This window comes from Notolabrus celidotus, chromosome 19 (genome assembly GCF_009762535.1).
Source record: "Notolabrus celidotus isolate fNotCel1 chromosome 19, fNotCel1.pri, whole genome shotgun sequence".
Classification (NCBI taxonomy): Eukaryota; Metazoa; Chordata; class Actinopteri; order Labriformes; family Labridae; genus Notolabrus; species Notolabrus celidotus.
This window is the reverse complement of record NC_048290.1, coordinates 2,503,333-2,529,466: the sequence shown is the minus strand read 5'-3', so window position 1 is coordinate 2,529,466 and position 26,134 is coordinate 2,503,333. Positions and strand designations below refer to the sequence as shown.

General features: G+C 40.2%; 2 protein-coding genes and 1 long non-coding RNA gene across 7 annotated transcripts; 2 read left to right on the top strand and 1 right to left on the bottom strand.

Annotated features, from left to right (window-relative positions):
* Nucleotides 1-1,601: 1,601 nt before the first annotated feature.
* On the bottom strand, nt 1,602-7,519 carry cops4 (COP9 constitutive photomorphogenic homolog subunit 4 (Arabidopsis)). Of its 2 annotated transcripts, none has more exons than XM_034708959.1 (10): nt 7,387-7,519; nt 5,896-5,975; nt 5,642-5,793; nt 5,440-5,543; nt 5,205-5,358; nt 4,952-5,102; nt 4,496-4,666; nt 4,268-4,383; nt 2,661-2,745; nt 1,602-2,249 (listed from the first exon to the last, which is right to left on the bottom strand). In XM_034708959.1, exons 1-10 carry the CDS (start codon nt 7,458-7,460, stop codon nt 2,116-2,118), a joined length of 1,221 nt encoding a protein of 406 aa, XP_034564850.1. In that variant the 5' UTR covers nt 7,461-7,519; the 3' UTR covers nt 1,602-2,115. The 2 variants fall into 2 exon arrangements, with proteins under 2 accessions (XP_034564850.1, XP_034564851.1); XM_034708960.1 differs by lacking the exon at nt 7,387-7,519 and adding an exon at nt 6,372-6,576.
* lin54 (lin-54 DREAM MuvB core complex component) lies at nt 6,638-23,591 on the top strand. Of its 4 annotated transcripts, none has more exons than XM_034708956.1 (14): nt 6,638-6,730; nt 14,421-15,171; nt 16,871-16,982; nt 17,087-17,217; nt 18,386-18,541; nt 18,841-19,042; nt 19,122-19,195; nt 19,278-19,472; nt 19,559-19,650; nt 19,745-19,816; nt 19,952-20,054; nt 20,132-20,269; nt 20,362-20,564; nt 22,184-23,591. In XM_034708956.1, exons 1-14 carry the CDS (start codon nt 6,702-6,704, stop codon nt 22,383-22,385), a joined length of 2,460 nt encoding a protein of 819 aa, XP_034564847.1. In that variant the 5' UTR covers nt 6,638-6,701; the 3' UTR covers nt 22,386-23,591. The 4 variants fall into 4 exon arrangements, with proteins under 4 accessions (XP_034564847.1, XP_034564846.1, XP_034564848.1 ...); XM_034708955.1 differs by lacking the exon at nt 6,638-6,730 and adding an exon at nt 7,411-7,582; XM_034708957.1 differs by lacking the exon at nt 6,638-6,730 and adding an exon at nt 8,588-8,708.
* A 1,304-nt stretch (nt 23,592-24,895) lies between these two features.
* On the top strand, nt 24,896-26,000 carry LOC117831240. The gene is made up of 3 exons (XR_004634963.1): nt 24,896-25,232; nt 25,586-25,635; nt 25,851-26,000. It is a non-coding gene; the product is annotated as an uncharacterized LOC117831240 (long non-coding RNA).
* Nucleotides 26,001-26,134: the final 134 nt, after the last annotated feature.

Here is a 26,134-nt window from a genome sequence, read left to right as displayed (position 1 = left end):
CCAAATCCGTTTACCTGCAGACTCTGGGATCCTGCTGAGTCGTGGTGAATCCTGCTCTTTACCTTTAGGGGGCATTCAGATATCTTGATCAATGTATGATTGACAATTCATCAACTAACGCAGAAACAGTGTATCGTAATATTATCTTTATCGTAGGCCTAGTATCAGGTATAAGTTTCATATCGTAAGTTAGTCCCCACTTCTCTTCCAGCCTCCCTGTGCATCCAAAGGAATCACCTAAAACTGTGACAATTTACAATGTGAGGCTATCAAAATTTAACAAAGATCAAAGTGAGGCTGTAAACGTTTCATCATTAGTTATAAAACTCCTAAAAAGATGTTTTGAGCTATATTTTTGGTCTTTGATGGCTTTATTAAAGGTGACATATCATGCAAAATGGACTTTTTAATGGTTCTCTACCTGAAATATGTGTCCCTGTCTACAAACCCCCTGAGAATGAAAAGAATCCATTCTGCCCCTGTTCTGATTTCTCCACCTTTCTGTAAATGTGTGTGAAACCAGCCGTTTCAGTTTTCAGTGTTTCTCATACGTCACAACGCCATCCGGTCTGTAACAGGAAGTCAGAGCTCGGAGCTTGTTCAGCCCATAGACTGTATAAAATACAACTCAACCCCTCCTCCGTTTTTCATTCCCTGCACAAATGTGTGCTAACAAGGAGCTTAGGAGGGAGGCATGCTAGTTGTAGGCTGTCTTAATAAACACAAAGGTCAGTTTTACTCCCAACGTCTGCAGATTTGAAGATCTAGTGGATGATTTTTATTTGTCATGGATAAGTGCTAGCGCTAGTTAGCATAGCCACATAGCTACATGTTGGTAGCTGTGTACCAAGACACACGTCGACATACTGATAAATAAAACAACAAGAAACACTAAATCTGTGACCAATGGTTCAGAAAGGTCCTGCTGCAGGCGCCTCTCCGTCAGGATCAGATTCGGAGGGTTGAAGTAACGTGATCTCTGAGCAGCCGTGTATATTCAGCCAACATGTAAACATTAGATCAACGTGCTGGAGAGCCGAGGCACATCCACTTCCTGAGGGGGCGTGGTCAGAGAGAAAACAGAGTGTTCTGAGGAGGACTGAAAAAGAGGGTTCTTCAGGCAGACCAAAATCTGATTTCAAAGTGTTTTTTTGAGCATAAACTTTTAAGACATGTTTTGGGGACCTCTTAGACCAATATATGTTGATGAAAATATCGTGATATGTCACCTTTAAGAGAGGATAGGACAGTGGATAGAGGAGGAAACAGGGTGAGTGACTTGGTGAGCTGCAGGTTGGGATCGAACCGGGCCGGCTGCTTGAAGACTTTAGCCTCCACACATGATGTGCACAACTTAGCTAGGGCAAACTAGCGCCCCCTAAAGACACATTTATAGGAAAATGTACAATTTTCAACGTAAAATGACTTAAAAGTCTAACGGCCAAATTCCACCAGATCCAGTTCTGAAAACGCAGTAGCGGATCCGAGACCGGACACGGATCTGGTGGGAGTCCCGTGTTACTCTGCACGTCTTCGTCTTGTGAATACTTTCATCAAAGAGTTATTAAAGCAGAAAGAAGACTTCAAAGACATGACCAGGATTCAGAAAACTTTCTTCTAACTTTGAATTTAATTCTTTTTTCCAAAACTGTGGACCGAGAAGGTTTTACATGACGCCATAAATCAAGAAGAACCATTGAACAGATATTGCTGAGTCATCATAAACACCAGAATGTGCCGGAACTGCAAGGCTCACACGGACCCAGTCGATCGCTTCGTCCACTTCTCTTTCCACCTCGCCGCACGTCAGCTATCTGAATCATCAAATTTATAACATGCCAAGTAAATATTATAAAGTCACACCTAAATGTTACACAACGCCCCTCCTCTGTTCGCCGCTACGCCGGACACAGCTCTGACATATCGAGAAACATTGACGAGTATCCCCCTGTGGGCAAAAGTACTAAAAGTGTTCTCTGAACTGATCCAGTGATGGTGATACCAGAAGCTTCCTCGTCGTGGGCGTTTCCATCAGTGGCGATGTTTCTGACCAGGAAGACGACACAGTGGGACAGGCTGAGGGGGCGGGATACTTCTGTAGAGGGGTCTGGATGTTTACTGGGTCATCTGGGTCTCCATCGCCTGCGCGGCCCACTCCGGAGCGGCCTGGCGGATCTTTTCTAACAGGTTGTTGACTTGGAAACACAGAGACTGGATCTGTTTGTCCCAGGTAGGAAGAGGTTCACGAGCTGCCACGGAGAGGAAGAGAGGAAATGTTAGAGACCAGGACTTCAACAGGTTTACATTTCATGACAGGAACACAACTCATTCACATGTTTGAAGTCTGTGTGACTTTTAATCACTGCACTTCCCCTTCCTTTCAGAGTCTTCTACTCTTTAATGTTTGTTTGTGCTGCCCTCTACTGGCTGCAGATGGTAAAGTATAAAACATTGTATTAGATGAGTTAGTGTGGTGACTGTTTGAGTTTATTATGAGGGAATCTGGGTCAAATTAAGATGCTAAACTACATAAAAAGGACATTAATGTCTAAAAAGGTGAGGTGTTGTGTTAGTGTTGGACTTTAATGTATTTTTATTCTCTCCTTAAATCACAAAGTCCCTCAGATTGAGCTCAAACCACTACAGGGCCTATTACTCACTCTCAAAGTGTACAATGCCGTCTATCTGGTCGATGAATCCGTTCATGCGTCCTTCTGTGATCATCTGGGAAGCTATTTTCTCAGCCTGAGGACAAACAAAGAAACAAACATGTCACTAAGATCAGAGGGAAATGAACGGTTGCATAAATTAGATTCACAAAGTCACAAAGAATATCTCAAACACACAGAAGATACGTTTCTGGATTGAACAAATTTCATCACGCGGCTTAAAATGTCTGGATAGGTCGTTATCTAAGTTATAAATACACCCTGAAGGAGGATCGATTTCTCAGCCTTCAAACTCACCATCAGTGAGGACACATTAACTCGAATTATAGCAAAGGTCTCCGCCGTGAGGAGGCAGGTCATAAATATCAATATAAAACTTCATATTAGGGGTGTAAAACACGAACTTTGTACTGGAGGCTTTCAAACAATCTGCTGCTTCTGAGCAACCAGGGCGATAACAAACACCACCGGGGTTTTTATAGAAGCTGATCTACGACCAGATTCAGATTTTGAGAGAACAGGATATAAACATGTTAACGTGATCGAGCAAATAAGAACACCCCACTGAACTTAAAGGGAGCGAAGGGACTTCAGGGTGAAAGGAAGAAGCAGTGATGATGACGGTTATGGTGTAAATGATACTAAGAATTATAGTCAGTAGTACTTCATTATTAGAATTATTTAGTTATAGTATTATTTATTTATTTAAAATCTTTAATATATCAAACTCATTACTATTATTACTCTTATTAGTATTATTATATCTCTTTATTTGTATTTATTCAATTTCTTACTTGCCCACTGAACTATTTCCCCTTTTTGTTTAAAGGCACTATGAGGAGTTTTTCACCAGCTGAGAAACACACTGAAACCAACACTGATGCGTCTTTATGACCTTCAAAAGCAAACAAAGCCATAAACAGTAAAACTGATACCTTCTCTGTTGTCATTTTTAAAGCCTTAAACCACTCAGAGGGGGTAGGTGTCAGACCACATGATTGACATTTGGCTTTAGAAACACCCTTTTTCGGCTGTTTTCATGGCAAATAATCAAATTGAGTGATACATCTGGCTGTTAAAAGACAGCAGGGTGAGGTTTTTGTTGAAAACACTACTTTTGCATGTAGAGAACAAGAGATAAGAGGTGTCACTTTGTCCACAATGGGGCGCCAGAATTGATATAAATCAAAAGTTCCTCACAGCAGCTTTAAATTATTTTTAAAATGTATTTTAATAATATGTGAGGGTAGTAATAATTTGTGATCATTATTGTTATTATTATATTATATTTGTCTTTCTTTCTTTTTATTTATGTATCTATTATTTTTTTAATATCATTATTACTAATTGATTAATGTATTTGTATTGAATGTTTGGTCTCTCTGTTAATTATTAAATTAACTGATTTTGTGATCAAGCAGCGATGAGGTGGAGAAAGATATAAAAATGTTCTCCACCTCATTTCAGCAATTAAGTCTTACCAGCCTGTAATGGACGAGCTACAGCTTGATTTAAAATGTTCATTTTCATACAGAGAAGTAATTATCCCGTCACTCTCTGCAGGGAAATCTAGAAAACAAAGGTGAAAGTAGTCTCACCTTGGCTGGAGGGATTTCTAAAAGTGCTCCTAGTTCTTCAAAAGTGATGTTGTTGTAGAGTTTGCTAGCAGACAGGAGGTTGTGTTCAATCACAGCTCTGTCCAGGATGCTGGAGCCTGAGAGGAAGAACACACATCTTCAGTTACATGTGTACAGATAAGAGTCATTCATCTCCAGAGAGAGCAGGAGGGAAGCTCTGTTTGCTTTTAATGTGTGTGCAGCACTCACCGTCTGCTGTGGTAGCTTTCTGGTGAGGCATCAACATGGCAGCGAACTCCTGCAGCTGGTTTCCTCTAATGATTCGATCCAGGTACATCTTCTCCAGAATGCCATAAGCAGCCAGCTGCTGACAGCGCTCGTCTTTAAAGAGAGTCGCCAACATACGGGAACGCTGCTGACCTGAAACATGGAACAATGCTTTAGATACATTTCCTTTAGATCTGTGAAAAAAAACCTGAACATATTGAAACACAAGATTAACATCAAGGTGCTCTCTTCTAAACAACTAAAAGGCCTTTAATTCATGTAGATCTGAAAATAAACTCCTTTATCAGGGGGCAAACTGATTCACTGACGAAGGCTTGATGCTGAGACATATGATCCAAAGAGAGCTTTACAGGAATTCATCTTCTCTCTAAGGAGCATGCATTTCTTTGTTCTTTATATATTGTTCTCAGTGCTAACCTGCAGAGGCGAGTATAGTGCAGTTCAAGGCGTGTTTCAGAGCCTCCAGACGTTCACTCTCATGGACAATCGACTTATACGACAGCTCGTTGTATCTTTGTGCAGCTTCGATAAACTTCCTCCTGAAGTCTAAGACTCTGGCGTAGCACACCTGAGGAGAAGAAGAAGAAGAGCGTGAAACACTGATCGAAGCAATTCAATGCATCATTTACTGAAAATGATCTTTAACTGTGATAATATTTGTCTGGGGTACCTTATAGTGTATCTGCAGCTGTTCGTTAGAGGACTCATTCTGAAGCAAAGAGGCTCTGTTGATGTAGGCTTCTGCCTGCACGGGATCATCGTCCTCTAAGTAGAGCCGTGCAATTTTTAGGTATGTATCCAGCTTATAGTCGACATTATATTGCCTAAGGGAGGAAAGTAGAAGTTATTTAGAGAACCTGGATGAACAGAAGTTTAAGAAGTGAGTCTGCTCATCGTATACGTACTTCTGTCCTGTTTCCAAAGGAATACCAACTAAAACTTGGGCAGCGTTTCTCCAGTCTCCCTCTTTTTCATAAATTGTTGCTAAGTGCTGTCTGATTGAGGCTACCTGAGGACGCAGGAGAACACACATTAAGTTCAACAACAAATAAAACTCATCAGATCCAGGCAGCAGCAGAAGCAGCAGCAGAGTGTGAGAGTGCACACCTGTTCCTCAAAGGAGATGACCCTTGGCTGAATCTTTTCCAAGGTGAAGTGGTACACGGCTTTAGCTGTGGCGTCTGGCAGGTTGGGCAGGTGTGTGCAGAAGTCAGTGAGCAGCTGTCTCGAGATGACAAGACTGACGTTTTCATTGACCACTGGAAGAGACAGATACGGATATTCACGGTAGGATTACTAGTTCACACGCAGAGGATGAAGATGTTAGAGATATCAAAGAAAAGAAAGCAGGCACCGCGTACTTGCTTCAACAAAGGCCTTCAAGGATTCCAGTTGCTCTGCTTCTGTAAACTGTATGGCCTTGTCCAAAATTTGTCGATATCTGCAAAAGATTTTGTTGGTAAGAAAACACTCTGCAACTTACAATCCTTTAAAAAGATGATTTTAAGGCAATCTTTGGTCCTGACAAGAAAAATAAAGAGTATAAAAAGCACATTAACCTGTGAGCGTCACCCTAACTTGTATGTGTTTTTCTTTAAATGAATGATTTGCTTTTTCATTTTTCATTCCCAGCACTTCTGTACATAACCAACTCTAACTATTATACATTTCTGTATATACTTTATTATCATCATTTTATTTTATTCTGTTTTATTTGATCTTTACATTATTTTACCAGCCACATGCTCATATAAGTAGGCTAATTTTCTACAGACCGGCTAAATGAAGCCACATTAAACCTCTTTGAGCGACAGTGGGTTTCGCAAGTCTTTGGCACCTATATTTTGGGGGTCATGAGCTGAAAAGTTTGGGAACCCTGGCTGTAGAGTGTTCATGAGGTCAGGCCTGATGTTGTGTGAGAAGGTCTGGCTCACAATCTCCATTCCAGATCATCCTAAAGGTGCTCGATGGAAGGTCAGGGCTCTGTTCTTCCACAGCAAACTCATCAAACCATGTCTCTATAGTCTTTGAATAGAAAAGGGCTTTCCCCAAACTGTTGCCACAAAGTTGGAAGCATAGCATTGCCCAAAATGTCTTGGTATGCTGAAGCATTAAGATCACCCTTCACTGGATAGAAGGGGCCTGATTGAAACACCTGGATTCAATCATGCTTGAGCCTGGACTGTTTCTGTTGAGGTATCCCTTCAGTATACACTCTCCTTATGATACTGCGGTTACTAGCTTGTTTTATTTTTCATTTTTTATCCTTGTATTGATTTTGATTGTAATGTTTTGTTGTTGGTGTGCACTTTGGGTCCATGATTTCCTGAAATAATGTCACATTTTGACTCGTCAGACCCCTGCTAATGTGAGATATCAACTCTACTACTCAGAGGTTGAGTACAATAAACCTTTTTAGAAACAACTAGAACACATTAAGAGCAAACAACACCTTGGAGATACTGTTTTGAGGTAGTTTAAACTCTTGTAACCTTATGTTGTGTGTATGTTAGCTTGTCAACAGTGCCTGCTGTATGCTAACTAATATGCTTAAATACAGCAGCACAGTCCGTGTTAGCTGAATCACCTTTAGTATGAATCAGAGGTGTTATTTGAATGATAATCTGTACATTCAGTTCCAAAGACAAGCCCCAGAGTTAATCCATGAATCATAACGTTAACTAATCTGATGTATGGCTAATGGAGCTAGGTAGCTAACGTTAGCTTAGCTTGTTCTGTCACAGCTATCTCGTTGCTAGCTCTCGGGTCCCGCAGCGTGAACTATCTCAGCTCTGAAACTCATATTACACCTCTAACAAAGTGTTATGTGTATTGAGATTGTTGTTACGTACTTGGCAGCGAGATCTTTGTGAGATCCAGTTGAATTCATCAGCTGTGCAAGCTCCTGCCGCACTTCGGTCGCCATTGTTGCTTCTCGAAGTGTCAACAAGAGCGACTTCCGGCTTCAGCTGCCAAGATGGGCCAGAGACTTCCGGTCTGTGTCCAGCAGAGAGGAGCTCCATCGGTCCTCCGGGCAGCTAATGTGAGGTACTACTGTTCAAACTGCCCATCATTAAATCATACTACTATTCCTACTACATATTATTAACTCATACTACTGTTACTACTACACATTATTAAATCATACTACTATTCCTACTACATATTATTATATCATACTACTGTTCCAACTGCATATTATTAACTCATACTACTGTTCCTACTACATATTATTAAATCATACTACTATTCCAACTGCATATTATTAAATCATACTACTATTTCTACTACATATTTTAATATCATACTACTGTTCCTACTACATATTACTATTCAAACTATATATCTAAAGTCATAGTACTATTTAAAGATCATACTACTATTCCAACTAAATACTATAAAAACACACTACCATTCCAATTTCATATTTTATTACCATGCAACTATTCCAACAACATATTTAGAGATCATACTACTATTCCTACTTCATATTTAGAGATCATACTACTATTCCTACTTCATATGATTAAATCATACTACTATTCCTACTTCATATTTAGAGATCATACTACTATTCCAACAACATATTTAGAGATCATACTACTATTCCAACAACATATTTAGAGATCATACTACTATTCCTACTTCATATGATTAAATCATACTACTATTACAACTACATATTTAGAGATCATACTACTATTCCTACTTCATATGATTAAATCAAACTGCTATTCCAACTACATATTTAAAGATCATACACATGTGCTTGCTGTGTGTTGTTTGAAACATATAAGATAAGATAAAATAGTCCTTTTATTGTCCCACATACGGGGAAATTTAAGTGTCACAGCAGCAAAGTAGACAGTGCAAAAAAATAAAGTATAAAGATATATACATAGATACTTAAAAGCCTCTAGTAGGACTTCTTAAACTGAAGTGTTTTCATTTCATTCTTTTTTCTAAACAAAAGTCTTTATAGTGAAGATAATTTATAGTGTTTGGTTAAGATGTTCTGTGCCTTTAAGAAATACGTAGCAGTGACGTAGCACACTGAGGGCGTGGCCCACTTGTGAAATGTCAGGGAGGAATGGCGCTCGGCGCGGTATTTTGAACAATCACCTTTTCCTTTCCTCGGTTCCTCTGGAAACGTTACCCAGCGTGAAACCCTCGGGTAAGGACTCCTGCGTGTTACCTGACTCTGTGATTCGGGTCTGTTTGTTTCAGAGAAAGCCTTCCACTAAATAATGTGTTCAATGTTCAGGTTATAATGTTGTGCTAGCTAGCCTGGGTTAGCGAGCTCAGCAAGTTTGCTAGTACAGTTGTCCTGCCCGCTGAGCTGCCTGATGAGGAGGATGATGAGGATGAGGGGATAACAATGGGGAAGGTTAGATCCAGATGAAGAGCACAGTGGTCAGGATACTCTCATGTTCTGACAGATGAGGTTTAGAGTTAAAATAAAAGTTAAGAGTGAACTAAAAGAGAATAACAGATGTTGGACGGACAGCTAAGTGAAGTTACTGCGAACATAAACTGAAAGTAAAGCTTGTTATTCTGCAAACAGAGATTAATAATGTTTATTATTGTGTATAAAACACTTCTGCAGCTTCTAATACTGACAAGATGCAACAATCACCTTTTAATATTAGCTTCAAACATCCTCCTGAGCTGGACCTGTGCTCATCTGTAATGTTTAGTTTTTTAATGCACCTTATCTGATCTAAATGAGGACACCAGCATGACCTCATTATTATTATTATAAATATTATTATTATAAGTTAGTCAGGCCAGGCTCAGTTGTTTTATTGCCGCAAAACACAGGATGATGATGCGTTCATGTTCCCCTCTGATGCTCGGCGTTCCCAAAGTTTGTATGTCATTCTGCAGATTTTGGTGCGTTCAAGGACCTTAAAGTCGTTCTTTGGAAACAACAAAAACAAAACATTAGCATATATATTATGGCTCAAACTTAAAGAAGGTAACACTTTGTTGTGATTTAGTAGATGCCTAAAAAAGTAGATGCAGACTAACTAATACATTAACTCACGTTGCTGTAATTTAGGAGATTTTGAGGACTTCTGAGTAGTTTTTAAAAGCAGTAAAAAATCAGTATTTTCCTTGTGAAGTACTTTGCTTTGCTACATTTTACTTTACATTAGTAACTGAGTAATTAAATAGCTAAAAACAAAGGCAAGGCAACTTTATATGTATAGCTCATTTCATACACAAGGGCAACTCAATGTGCTTTACATTAAAAGCATTGGGAACATTCAGACAATTATTAAAGAGCACAATTAAAATGGCAAATATAATAAAACATAAAAAAGAAAAGGATAATTACAAATACATTAAAATTGAAATTTGCATTTAAAACAACATGCAAGCTTTCTATAAACTGCATAACAGCCACCTGACGGGAGGATGTCTGGCAAAAATCTCAAATCTAACCAAGTGGATTTCTCTCATTTCTTGTCCAAATATCTCATTACACTTAATATACATACATTGACCTGACAGATCAATCAATCAACCTTTATTTACATGGCATCAAATCACAACAAATCTTAAATGGAGCAGGTCTAGACTGTTCTCTTAAGTTTTATCAGGCAGCTATTTTTACTCATAATCAATCACGTCTTTATTTTTGTCTCGTAATAACAGGCCTCTGTGCACAGCGAGCCGTGAAGTGAGGGTTTAAGGAAGATATATGAAGTGTGATACTGACAGAAGATGTTGTAAAAGTATTTAATAACTTCACTCTGGGTGGTTGCTGTTATAATTTTAATAAAGGGGGCATATCTTACTCCCTCAACCCCACTGCCATGTGTTAAAAGTAAGTACTCAGTGATTTGCTTGTGGTTACTTGAGAAGATTCACACATGAATAGTTTCACTCCTACTTATGTAAAATGTCCTCATAGTGTTACCTGGTAGAATACTTTAGTACTCGTTTCACCTCTGATTACTAACATATGTTCAATACGTTCAACTCTATAAGTCCAGTGAGAAGCTTTCCTCCAACTCTTCCTTGTTGTTGCGTCGACTCTAGAGTGAGCCTCGGTGTGAGTGTCCCCTCTTGGAACAACACTTGAACTTAAGATAAATATGCAGCTTGGTCTGTGTCTGCTATAGAAGCCAAAGTATCAAGAGATGGATGAGGAAAGTGATGGGGTGTTTACCAGAAAGTAAAGTACACATTTTAACTCTCATCTTAATGAGTCTATTGATTGTTTTTGTCAGAATCATAACCAGGATTGTTTATAACAAGTTGGTTTGACACATACAGGGAATGTATCTTGGTGTTATGTATGCGTTAGTCTCCTAAAGCCTATCTTTTAGTCTGACTATCATTACTAGACAAAATCAATCACTCAATCAGACTTTATTGGTACTTTTTGTGCAACAACAATGCAAAAAAGTGCCCAATGGTGCAGGAAGTCAACAAAAACACACATTTTGAGTTCCCCTACCCATTCAGAAGACAACAATATTAAAATGAAGGCATGTTAATTTTATAAATAAGGTCTTAATAAAAAATAAGGAGCTGAGGAAACACTATAATGAATTGGTATTTAGGAATTACAGAAGGTAGGATACAAATTAAATAATTCTAGAAAGCAAAATATTATAAGACAAAGGCTGAAATAAATAAGATATTTAAATTAAATTACACTGATTATTATTGCAATTATAGTAATGATAATAATAATAATTACAATTAATGATATTATGTTTTTATTTTTTATTATTATTTATTTGTTTCAATATGTTTATTAAGGAAAACAAGATCTCCACAAAGCATCCACATAGACATTCAATTTTCATATATTTTCTTATTATTTAAAGACTTTTTTAAAATTGTTATTTGTGTATGACTCCGTTTATTACAAGTATTCAACACAAATGTCAAAATATGTCATAAAGCTCTAATAAACAAAGTTCATAAAATCATTTAGGAATAAATTGAATTAAATTACATAAAAAAAACGAGTTTATTTAAATTAGAAATGGAAAAAGAAGATATAAAAAAAACAATACAACACACTTAAATGTATGATAAATAAATACATAAAAAATACAGTGTGGTCTTCATTGCTTTTCAAAAACAAGATAAAATATAGTACAACTTATTTACTAACATGATAAAAATATATATTAAAGTTCTGGTCGTTTTAAGTTATTGCTATGTAGTATAATCACTTCTCTGTCCTCCTTTCTGTATCCATATCTCCTGTCTGTGTTTGTCAATGAACCCGTTTAAATAAAGTTTGAAGCTGAAAAAAGTGACAGCAGGAATGATTGAAGCTAGCATTGTTTACGTTGTCAGAGTGAACTAAAAGAGTTAGTTTCTCTCTAAAGGCCTTTATTAACCAGCTGATAACACCTGAAGCTTTATTTCACCTGTGTTTCTGTGAGGGGAATTAATGCGGGTAAGTGTCTCAAGCTTTACCTTCATTATATTAAAAGCATCCCTCATTCTTTGTGGCTACGTGTTAGCATGCGAGCTAACAGAGTTGATGACGAGGTAAAAATGGCGGATCTTTCGAAATCCAACCCCGGCCTGAAATAGTCCCTGAGCCAGGACACAGAGAGACGTGTGTTTCCCACCCTTAAACTCAGGCAGGGGGACTTAAAGCAGGGTTCTGAGTGTGTGTGTGCAGATCTGTGTGTGTGGATGAGCAGTTAGCAGTGTGTGTGTGAGTGTGTGTGGGAAAGGTTCATGTGTGTGTTTTAATGTGGAGCAGCAGGACAAAGATGATCGGTGAGGCCTGATCAGCTGTCAGGATGTGTCAGGATGAGTAAAGCTCTAATGTGACTCACATTGTTTGAGATCACATGACTTCTTAAAAAAATTCAAGGAAAATGAGGCTACCTCTTTAAATGACCTGCTTTGTTTGTTTATGTTACAAGCATGCTGCATTAGTGTCCTGCAGTTATGTAGTGCAAAATAATACACATTAAGTCACTTATATATCCTCATGGGTGAATTAATGTACATACTTTCCAAAAACAACACAGACAGACATGCAGCATGCAGAGATCAGAGGTAAACAATTAATTATTAGCATCAGAAGATTTAATTTGATTTATTAGAACCCCCATAAGTTGTCACAGAACAACAACTATTCCTCCTTCTCCCAGTGCATAAAAAAATAATTACAATAAATAAATAATCAAGATAATAATAATAAAAGGTATGCTAGTGATAATAATACAAAAAATACATTATAAATAAATATTACAGCTACATAACAAACAAATAACAACAGCTCACTTTTTGGTATTTAACATGACATAAAAATAAATACATTCAATTACACCAAAAGTATTAATTTATTTAACTAAAAAATAGATATAGAAGTAGAAGAAAGTCAGTAAAGCAAACTAAAATGTACAATAAATAAAAAATACATTCATTGCTTTTAATAAACAAGATAAAATATAGTACAACTTATTTACTAACATGTTAAAACAAATGTATCTTTAAATTCTGGTCGTTTTAAATTATTTATATGTAGTATAATCACCCCTCTGTCCAATAACCAATAAACAAATAATAACAGCTCACTTTGTGGTATTTAACATGACAACACAGGCAGGCAAAGTGTTGAACAATTATTTAAATGTGTAATAATTTAATTTGGGTCAATTTTTAGCATTAGAAGAAGGTTTATTTGATTTATTAGGATCCCCATTAGCTGTCACATTGCAATAACTATTCTTCCTGGGGTCAACAACAGCTTTACAGAAGTGACGGTGCATAACTATTTAAAATAAAATAATGATAATAGTAAATATAGTAAAGATTCTGATGATGATGATAAGAATAATACTTATAATTATGTATTATTTGAATAATAATAATAATAATACTAATAAATATATATATCAATCAACTCAATTCAAACTTTATTTATAGAGCATGTTTAAAACAGCCGGTTGACCAAAGTGCTGTACAGATCAAAAGCAGCACAAATGACAAAAATAACCCAAACAATGCCAAATATACAATACTGAGATACATAAACACAGTGCAAATATATAATAAAATAAGATAGAATAAAATAAATTAAAATGTAATTAAGATTTTACCAGATGTCCACTCAACCTCGATTATAAAAAATTGTAACATCTATCTCCAACGTCAAAAATTAATTAAAAACAATGACAACAGCTCACTTTGTGGTATATATCATGACAACACAGACGGGTAAAGTGTTGAACAATTATTTCAATGTACAATAATTACATTTTGCATCAAACTCATCTCAATCCCAATCAATATACCTGCACCACAACCACAGACAAACTCTCTACAACCTGAAAACACTCCAAATAATTCATACTTTACACTTGGTTGTACAAAGATTTTTTGATCGAAGATGCTGCTTCAATCTAGCGTAACTGTTTTCTTCTGTGATTTGTCAGGGAAGTGCATGGCTCTTAACATCACTGTACGTTTGATGAAGTTTGTATTTCCTCTCCTAGGATAGTCGTGTTTATCAGAACTGAGAGATGCATTCTTAAACAAAAGGAATGGTACCTTTTGTAGCAAAGACACTTCTAGAAGACAGAGTGTCGGTGTATTTGCACCAAAATAAGGTCCTAATGCATCAATAAGCTCTTTGAATTTAATGTCAGGAACAGACACAACTCAAAGAAACTAATACAATCACAAGGAAGAGTCAAAATACAGGAAGAGAGAGGAAAAAAAAAAAAGAAGTCATGCAAATTCTGCTTCATGTTTAGAGGAGTAATAAGGAGGAAACTTCAAACACAGGTGAAGTTATTTAAAGCGTGTCACGAGAGGAGGAAACACCAGTTTGAGTCACGTGTGAAAGTGATGATGAAACTCAGCGGTTTGTTTTTGTGGGTTTGTTTTCTAGAAAGCTGAGACTTTGCATCATGGATGTGGTGTCACCAGAGCTCAACAGCCTCCTTCCTGATGAAATCATGGACACTGAGGCCATCGAGGAGATCCCTCAGTCCCAACCGGACGGCAACGCGGCCAAACCGGAGTCCAGCGACGACACGTCGGTCCCGATGGAGACGGATACGCCCGTGAGCCTCTGTTCTGAGTCTTCTACAGCGGGACACACGCAGGCTCTCACCACAGACTCTACTTTCACCATCAGCTCCGGCAGTCAGCTTCCTGTCTCCATATCCAGCACGCCCGCCACCCTTCTGACTCTCAGACCAGCCATGGCTACGTCCACAGCCACCACAAAAACCACAGACAGTGTGACGGGGAGCAGCGTGACTACGAGTGGATTACAGAAGCTCACCGCTCCGTTCACCATCTCCGCCGCCAACCACCAGATCATCCTCAACAAAGTGGCCTCGGCTCAGGCGTCGGAGGCGGCGAAGGCCGCGGGGATGACGCAGCCTCAGATCATCAAGCAGGAGGGACAGAAACTTTTGGTCACGGCGATAGGAAAGTCGGGGCAGCCGATCGTGCTGCAGTTACCGCACACGGGCACCAAACCGGGAGTTTCACAAGTCGTGGGAGACATTAAATCTGTGGCTCCGCAGTTTAAAGTGGTGACGATCGGAGGGAGGACGGAGCTGAAGCCGATGATGGGGAGCGCCGGCACCCAGCTGACGGCGTTACAGGCTCAGCAGCTCAAGGCTGTGCAGGTAACATCAGCTTTATTATTCAGTCTGTAAACAAACATAAAGACAAACAGCTGTCTCATGTTGTGACAGGTTAAACACAGTTTTAATGAATTATAATCATTCAATTAAAATATTTATCGGCTATAAAATGTGATAAGAAGCAGACCGGCGTGGTCAGACTTCATCTCTTTGTCTCACCGCTGAGGATGAGCTCAATGATCCGTCCAGCAGGTGAACATTGATGTCAGGTCTGAAACTCTGGGACGACGTGAAACAGCTGATCAGATCAGAAACATGAAACTCTGCTGCTGGATGAGACAGACAAAGACCATCTGTGTGTGTGTGTGTGTGTGTGTGTGTGTGTGTGTGTGTGTGTGTGTGTGTGTGTGTGTGTGTGTGTGTGTGTGTGTGTGTGTGTGTGTGTGAGTGTGTGAGAGAGACAGATGGTCTCATAACTCTTTAAAGCTGTGTCACTTTGATCCCAAGTGATCGAGAGGAAGTCATTACGCTGTGTTATCAGTGGAGTGAGAATTAAGATGTTATCAGGACTGATCCTAATATTGATTCTGCTTAATTTATTCCTTTATGATCCAACGTCAATTTAAAAAGCATAAAAGCTGACTGCAAGGTGCTCATGCTGCTTTCACTGGACACTCACCCCTCAGTGACACAGTCTGCTTCATCGTCTGATTCAAACCTGCACAGAGCGGCACTAAAGTAAAGAAGAGACGGACTGTGAAGTTCAGAAACATAAAAACAGAGTTACAAATTAACTTTTTGAAAGAGATTAAGCTGGGAAAAAAATGTTAAAGGGGCGCTGTGGGCCGAGAGTTTAAGCGCACACCCGATATTTAGACGCTACAGTCCTCGCCTCAGCGGTCGCCTATTCGACTCCAGGCCTCGACCCTTTGCTGCAGGTCTTCCCTCCCTCTCTGCTCCTCACATCTCTACACTTTCTGATCTGTGCTGAGAGCCTCTCTGTTTCTACAAGTGTGTCTTGTGTGCACAGAGACATGTCTGTGTCGTCTCACACATTGAAAGAGTTTATAGGGAATATATACGTCATAAATCTTCAGGGACCTTCAGGCTTCTGTTGCTGACGGTGGCTGCAAAATCCTCTGAATTTAAGAGCACATTGCATGCACCAGTGTCCCGGTTTGCACATCAGTATCTGCTGATTTTTGCCCTGTTGACAGACACCAGGACATCAGTAAATAACGGGCAGCTCACCAAAGTCAGCAGCTGATGTTTGTCTGTTGTTCCATCCAGGCGAGCCAATAAAAACACCAAACTTTATATCAGTCTAAAGACGTCACCTGTTGGATAAACTGTGCAGATCAGCGACATGCTGTTTTTAAAGACATGTTTCAGTCACGTTCAGAGGAGGGAACAGTTACAACAGTTAAGATATAAACAGTTGCATGGCTTACTTTTAAAAACAGACACTAAGAATCACAAAGAAGTCATTAAAAACATCAGTTTGCAGTCTTTTAATTGTCAGGTCTTTCACAGTTGGTGCATCTCTCTAAAGGTGATGTTTACCTTGATGATGTAATGAATGTTTCAGTGTTGAACCTCATAATCTACCTGTTTGTTTCCCCTGATTCTGAATGAACACAAAGAGATGAATGATCTGGTATTAAAGGATCACGTTAGGATGTCACTTAGCTGTTAAAGTAGGAACAGAGTGAACATAAAGCCTGACTGAATATCTCCACAGATTGCCAAGAAAACTCCGACGTCCTCGGCCGCTCCGATCAAATTCATCATCACAAAAACCGTCAACAGCAAAGGTTTGAGTCCGCAGACTTCGGTGTCTCCTGTGATCGCAGGTAAACTCACTCGTACTGTTTGATTTAAAATCCTTTGAGCTGGTTCACAAAGTTTGACTGTCTCTGCTGGAATGAAGTCATGTTCACACACCGCTCGTTTTCAGGTCGGGTCCTGACTCAGACGTCTCCGGGGATGCCCACCAGGACCATCACTCTCTCCGAGTCCCACAACACGAGTATACAGAGTATCGCCGGGAAGAAGATCGCCATTTCACCTCTTAAGACCCCGAGCAAGGTACGGCCTGAAACTCATCCCTCGTTCACCAAAGAGAGGATTCACTTTCTCATGTTTCCTGTTTCGTCACTTATAAATCAGTCCAGTTTGAGATGCTCACAACAGTTTTACCTTCCACGGAAAACACCTGTATTCAATATTAATATTAATAATAATAATAATAATAATGCATTTTATTTATAGGCGCCTTTCTTGACACTCAAGGTCACCTTACAACATTAAAACAAACAGAGTTTAAATAAAATACAATTTAAAAAGTTTAAGTGAATGGACAGAGGAGTTGTGGTCAGATGGAGTAAGCCAGTTTAAACAGATGAGTTTTGAGTTTGGATTTAAAATGTGGGAGTGAGTCAGTGTTACGGAGGTCAGGTGGGAGAGAGTTCCAGAGCTGGGGAGCAGAGCTGCTGAAGGCTCTGCTCCCCATGGTAACAAGGCGAGCAGGGGGGGACAGTGAGGTGGATGGAGGAGGAGGATCTGAGGGTACGGACGGGTGTGGCAGTATGGAGGAGGTCAGAGAGATATATGGAGGGGCGAGGTTGTGAATGGATTTGAAGGTGAGGAGAAGTATTTTGTTGTTGATCCGGTGGAGCTGTTGCAGGATGGATGTGATGTGGTGGATGGAGGCGGTGCGTGTGATGATACGGGCGGCTGAGTTTTGAACCAGTTGTAGTTTATGGAGGATTTTGTGGGGGAGACCAAACAGAAGGGAGTTACAATAGTCCAAACGGGAGGTGACGAGGCTGTGAACAAGAATGGCCGTGGAGTGGGGAGTGAGTGAAGGACGGAGACTGTTAATATTGCAGAGGTGGAAGTAGGCGGACCGGGTGACGTGGTTGATATGGGAGGTGAAGGAGAGGGTGCTGTCGAGGATGACTCCCAGACTCTTAACCTGAGGGGAGGGGAAGAGGGGCGAGTTGTTGATTGGAAGAGAGAAGTTATGTCAGAGTCAGTAGTCTCCTTAAAGATGCCTGTGAGTCAGATTCAGTGTTCGGCCTCATGAAGGGAAAATGTGATTTTTGCAACATTTTTTTGGCCGGTTTGAACGTTAACAAATTCCTGATTCCTCATGTTGATGCAGGTTTTTGTTGATATGAGTTTGTAAAGTATACACCCCATGAATCAGGTCAGTGTGTGAGCTGATCACCCTCCATGTTCCTCTCTCTCTCAGGTGACTGTGGTGTCCGTGGCGTCCCCGACCTCTAACGCCTCCCAGAAGTCGGTGACTCTCCCTGTGAACGTAGCGCTCGGCCAGCAGATCCTCGCAGTCCAACAGTCCACGTCTGCATCTCCGGTGAAGGTGGCCACCGGTCAGAACGCGGCACAGGTACGGTCCCAGCACACATCAGGGCACCGTTTACTGTCAGCTGGAGCTAAAACATGGAGGGGATTGTTTGTTTACATCCTCATCTATAGGTGCATTTCGACCAAGAGCTCAAGGGCCTTTTAGCCCCCAGAACTACTTTACTTTGAACTAAAAGGTTCCTGTGCCCCCACTGTGCCCGCCTTATATCGTTGATTTGCAGCTTAGCATTAAAAGAAGTCTACCCTGAAGTTTTACTTTGTTGATTTGACTCAAACACCTGATTTTAATCTCTTGTACCCTGCTGTATCGTTATAATCCAGACCATGAAACCGGTCCAGTCTGTGGCGGTGGGAGGAGTCAGCGGCTCCCAGTTTAAGACCATCATCCCTTTGGCCACACAGCCCAACGTGCAGCAGATTCAAGTGCCGGGTAGCCGGTTCCACTACGTCCGCCTCGTCACCGCAACCACAGCCAGCAGCACGGGGCAGCCCAGCGGCCCCAGCACCAGCTCCATACAGACCGGTAACAAACACACCTTTAAGAGTTCTTCCTGTTCATCATGTGGACTCTTCTGTTACTCACGAGGCTTTATGTTGCACAGCTAAACCCATGGTGGTCAGCACAGGAGCCGTCAGGATGTCTGTCCCCATCATCCCCGCTCAGACCATCAAACAGGTAACTTCTGAAGACCAGTTTGTGTCCCTTCATCCGGAGCGCTCTGTGAAATGTCTTAATAACGGCGTGTGTCCTCCTGCAGGTCGCCCCGAAGCCCCTGACGTCAGCAGCAGTCGTCACCACCACTCAGACCCAGCAGCGGCTCATCATGCCCGCCACTCCTCTCCCCCAAATTCAGCCCAACTTCGCCAACCTCCCTCCGGGCACCGTTTTGGCTCCAGCTCCAGGAGGCGGGAACATGGGATACGCAGTCGTACCAGCACAATACGTCACACAAGTAAGCAGAGTTTTTCTTTTCCTGCTACCTTTTTGATGACATCAAATTGTAGATCTTTTGAAAATGTGTGTTATCTGCTTCTACAGATCCAGCAGTCTCCGTTTGTAACCCTCGCCAGCAGCTCTGGTTTCGCTGCAAGCACGGGAGTTCAGACTCAGGCCAAGCTGCCACTCAACGGGTAAGAAGAGGACGGAGCGACTAAATCATTTACCTTCTGATCAATAACATAATCTTTGATTTCCTCTGGACTAAACACTCTCCGCTGGTTTCAGGTTGTCGACGGCAGAAACGACTTCAAGACCGAGGAAACCGTGTAACTGCACCAAGTCTCAGTGTCTCAAACTGTGAGTGTTTTAGAAGCCAGACCTGATACTAGACTTTATGTGTAACGGCCAAATTCCACCAGATCCGTGTCCGGTCTGTCTCGTTCAGTCTTACTCATGCAGTTTAATGAAGTCTTGATGTTTCTCCTCCTCCAGATACTGCGACTGTTTTGCAAACGGAGAGTTCTGCAATAATTGTAACTGCAATAACTGCTTCAACAACCTGGAGCACGAAACAGAGCGACTCAAAGCTATAAAGGTAAGGATGAGGAGTTTGAGCTGCTCTCTGTTGAACTCATGAATGGATGTGTGAATGTGATTCTTTATGTTTCTCAGACGTGTCTCGATCGGAACCCAGAGGCCTTCAAACCTAAGATCGGTAAAGGGAAAGAGGGCGAGTCGGACCGCCGACACAGCAAAGGCTGCAACTGTAAACGCTCGGGCTGCCTGAAGAATTACTGCGAGTGCTACGAGGTCTGATTCCTCTCCCTGATCTCTTTTTAATCACCTGCTTCATCTCCTTCACGATTACTTACATCCCTTTATTTCCTCCCTCTGACCCGCAGGCGAAGATCATGTGCTCGTCCATCTGTAAGTGCATCGGCTGTAAGAACTTCGAGGAGAGCCCGGAGAGGAAGACTCTGATGCACCTGGCTGACGCAGCAGAAGTGAGAGTTCAGCAGCAGACGGCCGCCAAGACCAAACTCTCCTCGCAGATCTCAGACCTGCTCATGAGGACGACGCCGGTCATCTCGAGTGGAGGCGGGAGGTACTACAACACCTCCTCTCTGGAGGAGTTCTTTATGAATCAGTATCTCCTCATTGCTTATTTTAACCCCCCTTTGGTTCCTACTTTGTGCTAACTACGCTAAGTGAGAGCTGCCTCATTTGAGCGTTATGTTTTCATGACTGGACAAAGTTATCATGCCAGAAACTTTCCTTGTTCATCCTCAAGCAGGTCCATGTTTTTTGCCTCTTATGATGAGCACTTCTTGTAAACACTGCCAACATGTTAGCTTGGTGTTTCTGTCACTGGGGAGGCAGGAAACTTGCAGCTTGTGAGTTTAATTCTGAGATCGGCACAGAATCAGATGTATTTAAAGGTGCATTTCGACGAAGAGTTCCGGGGTCTTTTAGCCCCCAGAACTACAAGGTTCCTGTGCCCTCATTGTTGTCTGCGTTTCGACCGCCATCTGAAGTCCCGGGTAGATTGTGTAAATCAAAAAAAATAAATAATAATAATTACAAAAAAAAAATTTTTTTTTAAATTGACAAAAAAAAAATTGGAAGAAATTTTTTTTGAAAAATTTTTTTTGAAAAAAAAGTTTTCAACATTATTATTATTATTTTTTTTTTTTGAAAAAAAGTTTTGTAAAATCACTTTTACAAAAAATTTAAAAAAAAAAAGTTTTTAAATTTTTTTTTTGAAAAAAAAAAATTTGACAAAAAAAATTTGACAAAAAAAAGTTGTCCCGGAGCCTGTCGAAAAAATATATTTCCTGAATTTTGAAATTGTGCTCCAAAATTAGATAAACATGAAAAAAGTGAAAATTTTGCGCCTGCGGTTAAAAACATGTAAAAAAGCAATGAATGAATCAACACGTGAGAGGAGATGAGCGCGAGTAGCAAAGACGTTTCAACACGGCTTTAAAATCCTTTTGAACTCAAAAAGCCGTGGCAGAGATCGGCCGGTGTTTTGGTTTAAACAGCGACCCTGTTAACTGGATACTCTCAGCCGGATGCATCCCTCATAAACGTCTTTAGACCATCATTAAATATCTGATAAGGATATTTTGAAATCTTAATAAAAACTAAACTAGTTTGCATTCCCAGGAACTCCCTCTGTGTTTCAACAGCTGTGTAAACTCCACAAACACTGACACGTTCAGCTGAAGGTCTCCAGTTTACAGGGTCACTTTTAAAACCGAAACACCGGGAGGAGAGACGCATTCACGGTGGGCTGAGAGAAGACTACTGTTACAAGCTGCTAAATCAAGAGAATCACAGCTTCTTCTTTTGAAAAGTACACACACATACAAAAAAGATGGAACAAATAAAAACTAATGAAAGAAAGAGAAATCAAGAGAATCACAGATGGAAAAAACAATGACTGTGAATGGTTTTTGTAAAAATGTGACAAAAAAAAAATAAGAAGAATAATTACAAAAAAAATTGACCCAAAAAATTGACCCAAATTTTTTTTTTTGAAAAAGATTTTTGAAAAAGATTTTTTTTTTTTTAAAAATTGAATTTTTTTTTTAGAAAAAACAGTTTTCAACTTTTTTTTTATTTTTTTTTTGAATTTTTTTTTTAGAAAATTTAGAAAAAATAATTTTTCGAATTTTTTTTGAAGTTATCTGATTGTATCTTATCTTCCGTCACCCGCAGGTTGCCGTACACGTTCGTCACAAAGGAGGTCCTTGAAGCGACGTGCGAGTGTCTCCTGGAACAGGCTAAAAAAGCGGAACAGACTCATCAGCCTCAGGTGGAGGCGGAGCGGATGATCCTGGAGGAGTTCGGACACTGCCTCATGAGGATCATCAGCTCGGCGGGGAAAGCCAAAGCAGACTGTGCCTCCATTAACTGTTAGGCTGAGCAGCACTCTGGCTCTCCCCCCTCTGACCTCACCCCCGCCCCAGCTGTGTGGGGGGGCTGAGACACACGGATTTACTCTGGACCTTCTCTTCTCTGACCCCCCGGGGTGTTCCTCCTGCAGGGAAACAGGTTGTCGAGGTCTGACTGTAGCCTCCCCCCGCCTTGGACAGCTGGGGTAACAAACATGGAACAGCTGTTTGGGCTGTTCCCTTCTTTAACTGAAGGACAAATGGACAGAGAGAAGGGACTCTGAAAGACCTTCACGACTCTCATCGCCTGGATTTCATGGACAGATGTGACGCGGATGAAGGCGACCATGAATTAAACATTTCTACCTTTTATTTCCCTCCACCTTCTGTTCTTCCATTTCTCTCTTTTCTTTTATTCTTTCCTTTTATCGGAGGTTTCTAAAAAAGGAGATCCCTGCGAGTTTTATGTAATCGTTATATTTGTGCCGACAGTAGACGAAGAGAACATGTTATCTTTTGATATTTATTTTGACATGTCTTTGTAATCATTGTGAGCGCTGATATCGGTATATTGGCTTCTTAGTGCTGCAGATTGTTTATTAATTATTAATTAACCAGGCCTAGGCTGATCGGATTAAATGAGAATGTGTAGGTTTTTGCCCTGAAATCAATTTGTAATTTCAACACACGTATGATGATGCATTATGCACACTCAGCGCCGCGGTCCTCTGGTGCTGTTTCCTGTCTATTACTCACATGCTTCCTGTACTTTAAAAACACAGTGGATGGAGGAATATTTCAGACTCGTGTTGCTGACGATCCTGACTCACAGGTAAGCAGGAACACATGAAGAAGAGAGCACAGAAGTTGCCTAGCTTTTTTTAAGTCACATTTAAAAATTAAGAATGAAAAATAGCATCAAAGGAAAGCTTTTTAAAACAGCTGAGTGTAATTTAATAATTTGCTGATAATGTCATGATTTCCTTTCATTTTGAGTCCATTAAAAAATGTCAAATGGTTGTGCAAATGTTCATGACATGTTCCTGTGATGGCCTTGATATTTTTTCACCTGAAGGATTAAAGGTACAGTGAGTAGATTTGGGAATATTAATCGGTCAGATTCTTGACGGTGGCCTTCGAGGATAAGAAGCTGCTGTGATGTGTTTGTATGATCCTCCATTTGTCAAGATTTTACTTTTTCAAAAACATCAATCAATACAACCACTCTTGCATTTGGCTGTCACCAGTTTCTTCTCTGCTACTGTAAAAGCACAGCGATGCAAGATAGCCGCCTCCGTGTAAGGAAGGGTTGCCAACTGTCCCGTGTTAACTGGGACATCCTGTATATTGGGCTTCATACGGGACCTTAATTGTCCCGTATATTGACTATTAACTCTTGTAATTACAGCAGACTGCACTCTACAGACCCTAGATCAGATAAAACGGCAGTGGCAGATCATGTGCCAATCACACCGCCTGTCATCCAATCACAGAGGATTTTCTCTCAGATAGCCATTAAATAGTCAGACTCAAGAAACAGATGCAGCACAGAGCTGATCAAACATGAACTTCAAATATCTGTAAACTAACCTAATCCTTAACCTAAACCTAATTCTAACCCTAACCCCAATAATAACCCTAACCCTAACCCTAACCCTAACCCTAATCCTAACCCTAATCCTAACCCTAACCCTAATCCTAACCCTAATCATAACCCTAACCCTAATCATAACCCTAATCATAACCCTAACCCTAATCATAACCCTAATCATAACCCTAACCCTAATCATAACCCTAACCCTAATCCTAACCCTAACCCTAACCCTAACACTAATCCTAACCCTAACCCTAATCCTAACCCTAACCCTAACCCTAACCCTAATCCTAACCCTAACCCTAATCCTAACCCTAATCATAACCCTAACCCTAATCCTAACCCTAATCATAACCCTAACCCTAATCATAACCCTAACACTAATCCTAACCCTAACCCTAACCCTAATCCTAACCCTAACCCTAATCCTAACCCTAATCATAACCCTAACCCTAATCCTAACCCTAACACTAATCCTAACCCTAATCCTAACCCTAATCATAACCCTAACACTAATCCTAACCCTAACCCTAACCCTAATCCTAACCCTAACCCTAATCCTAACCCTAACCCTAACCCTAACACTAATCCTAACCCTAACCCTAACCCTAACCCTAATCCTAACCCTAATCCTAACCCTAACCCTAACCCTAACCCTAATCATAACCCTAATCCTAACCCTAACCTTAATCCTAATCCTTACCCTAACCCTAACCCTAATCATAACCCTAATCCTAATCCTAACCCCTGGTTGTGTTCTGTGGATATGTTTGCATTTTTTTGGTAAATTGTGCAATAAGAAATTTGATTAAAATACTAAACAGACACAACAACAGACAAACCATTAGTTTTTGCAAAGTTAAGGTGAAACATACGGCTACAAAAGATCCTAAATTAAGAGCCGCTCGGGAGTCGAAAGAGCCGAATCAAAAGAGCCGGTCCTCTGAAAAGAGCTGCACTTACCATCACTAGCCCATACAGTGGGTGGCGGTATGGCGCACAATTGAAAGCTGAAGTAGAAACCGTAGAAGAAGAACTGAAGAAGGCGGAAGCAGTTAGCTGCGCATGTGTGAGGAAGGCTACCAAAGAAAAGTTGATTTTGAGGCAAGGAGAGTCTTTTTTCGGATGAAGTGCAACAATGTGCACATTTTGAGCATAATAAGATAATTTAATTTGTATGTTATCCATTTTTTTAATTATTAGCATGATTTAAAACGAGGTTTCGCTCAGCGAGGTTGACTGAAAACTGCACACGTGGGGATCCCTGTTCAGTAATCAGGTAAATAAATGCAAATTAAGTCTGTTTGTAGTTAGACTTGAGTCATAATGTGTAATTTAAAGCAAATTCAGTGCAATATATTGACTTAACGTCTTACAACCGCCTCATTCTGAGCACGTGGTCACAAAAAGACAGCGTGTTCCTGAACGTCACACCAGACTCCTGTTAAAAATGTAGTTATTTAGTGTAAACTCACCTTTTTAACCAAAGTTTATCCAACAACAGAGCACAACATGAACATTTTCTGAAAAATAAGAAGCAGCTCTTCAATTCGGCATCAATGTGTGTTTAGTATGATTATCATAACTGCAGAAATTCAACTTCTACATAACAAAATGTCTGTTTTTTTAAAGGTTACCTGGAGAACATTGTGTCCTGTGTCCAGAGTGAAATGAACATGCATGTGAGTATTTCAGTCCTCTGACTTATATATGTAATTATGAAATAGCCTTCCCAATGATTATACCAATCACTACCCATCTGACCCATTCTTATGTCTGGGGGAGATTACACCTGAATATCTAACTGAGGGTTTGGCATTGAGTTCTGAGTCTGACTTGCTTGCTGCAGAGTAAGTTTTAACAATCATCTCACTCTGAATTTGCTTTTCTCTTTCAGGGTCGTCTTTCTGAGCTGGAAGTGAAATTTCTGAAAGTGTCGACACACCTTTTAATCTGCAGCAGCATCTCAACAATGAGCACTTTCTGGTTTGTCTTTGTTCTTTAGTTAAAGTCATTCTAACGTAATAAATACCCATTTTGAAGCAAAGATTGTGTGTCTGTTGTTTTTGAGTGGTGGGATATCTGTGCACTTACCTGCTTATTACAGGGGTTTTCACCTTTCAAATCAAATTAATAGAGAGAAGGGACATCACGTTTATGGTAAATTTAAAGCCTTTTTTA

What these genes read in the sequence shown, in the direction of transcription:
- cops4 (XM_034708959.1), bottom strand. Translation starts at nt 7,460, where the DNA reads ATGGCGACCGAAGTGCGGCAGGAGCTTGCACAGCTGATGAATTCAACT. An exon ending in CACAAAGATCTCGCTGCCAA is followed by an intron (nt 5,976 to 7,386) that starts GTACGTAACAAC and finishes AATCTTTTGCAG; the next exon opens with ATATCGACAAATTTTGGACA. An exon ending in TAGAAATCCCTCCAGCCAAG is followed by an intron (nt 2,746 to 4,267) that starts GTGAGACTACTT and finishes GTTTGTCCTCAG; the next exon opens with GCTGAGAAAATAGCTTCCCA.
- lin54 (XM_034708955.1), top strand. Translation starts at nt 7,512, where the DNA reads ATGGGCCAGAGACTTCCGGTCTGTGTCCAGCAGAGAGGAGCTCCATCG. An exon ending in CTCCGGGCAGCTAATGTGAG is followed by an intron (nt 7,583 to 14,420) that starts GTACTACTGTTC and finishes TTTGTTTTCTAG; the next exon opens with AAAGCTGAGACTTTGCATCA. An exon ending in AGCAGCTCAAGGCTGTGCAG is followed by an intron (nt 15,172 to 16,870) that starts GTAACATCAGCT and finishes ATATCTCCACAG; the next exon opens with ATTGCCAAGAAAACTCCGAC.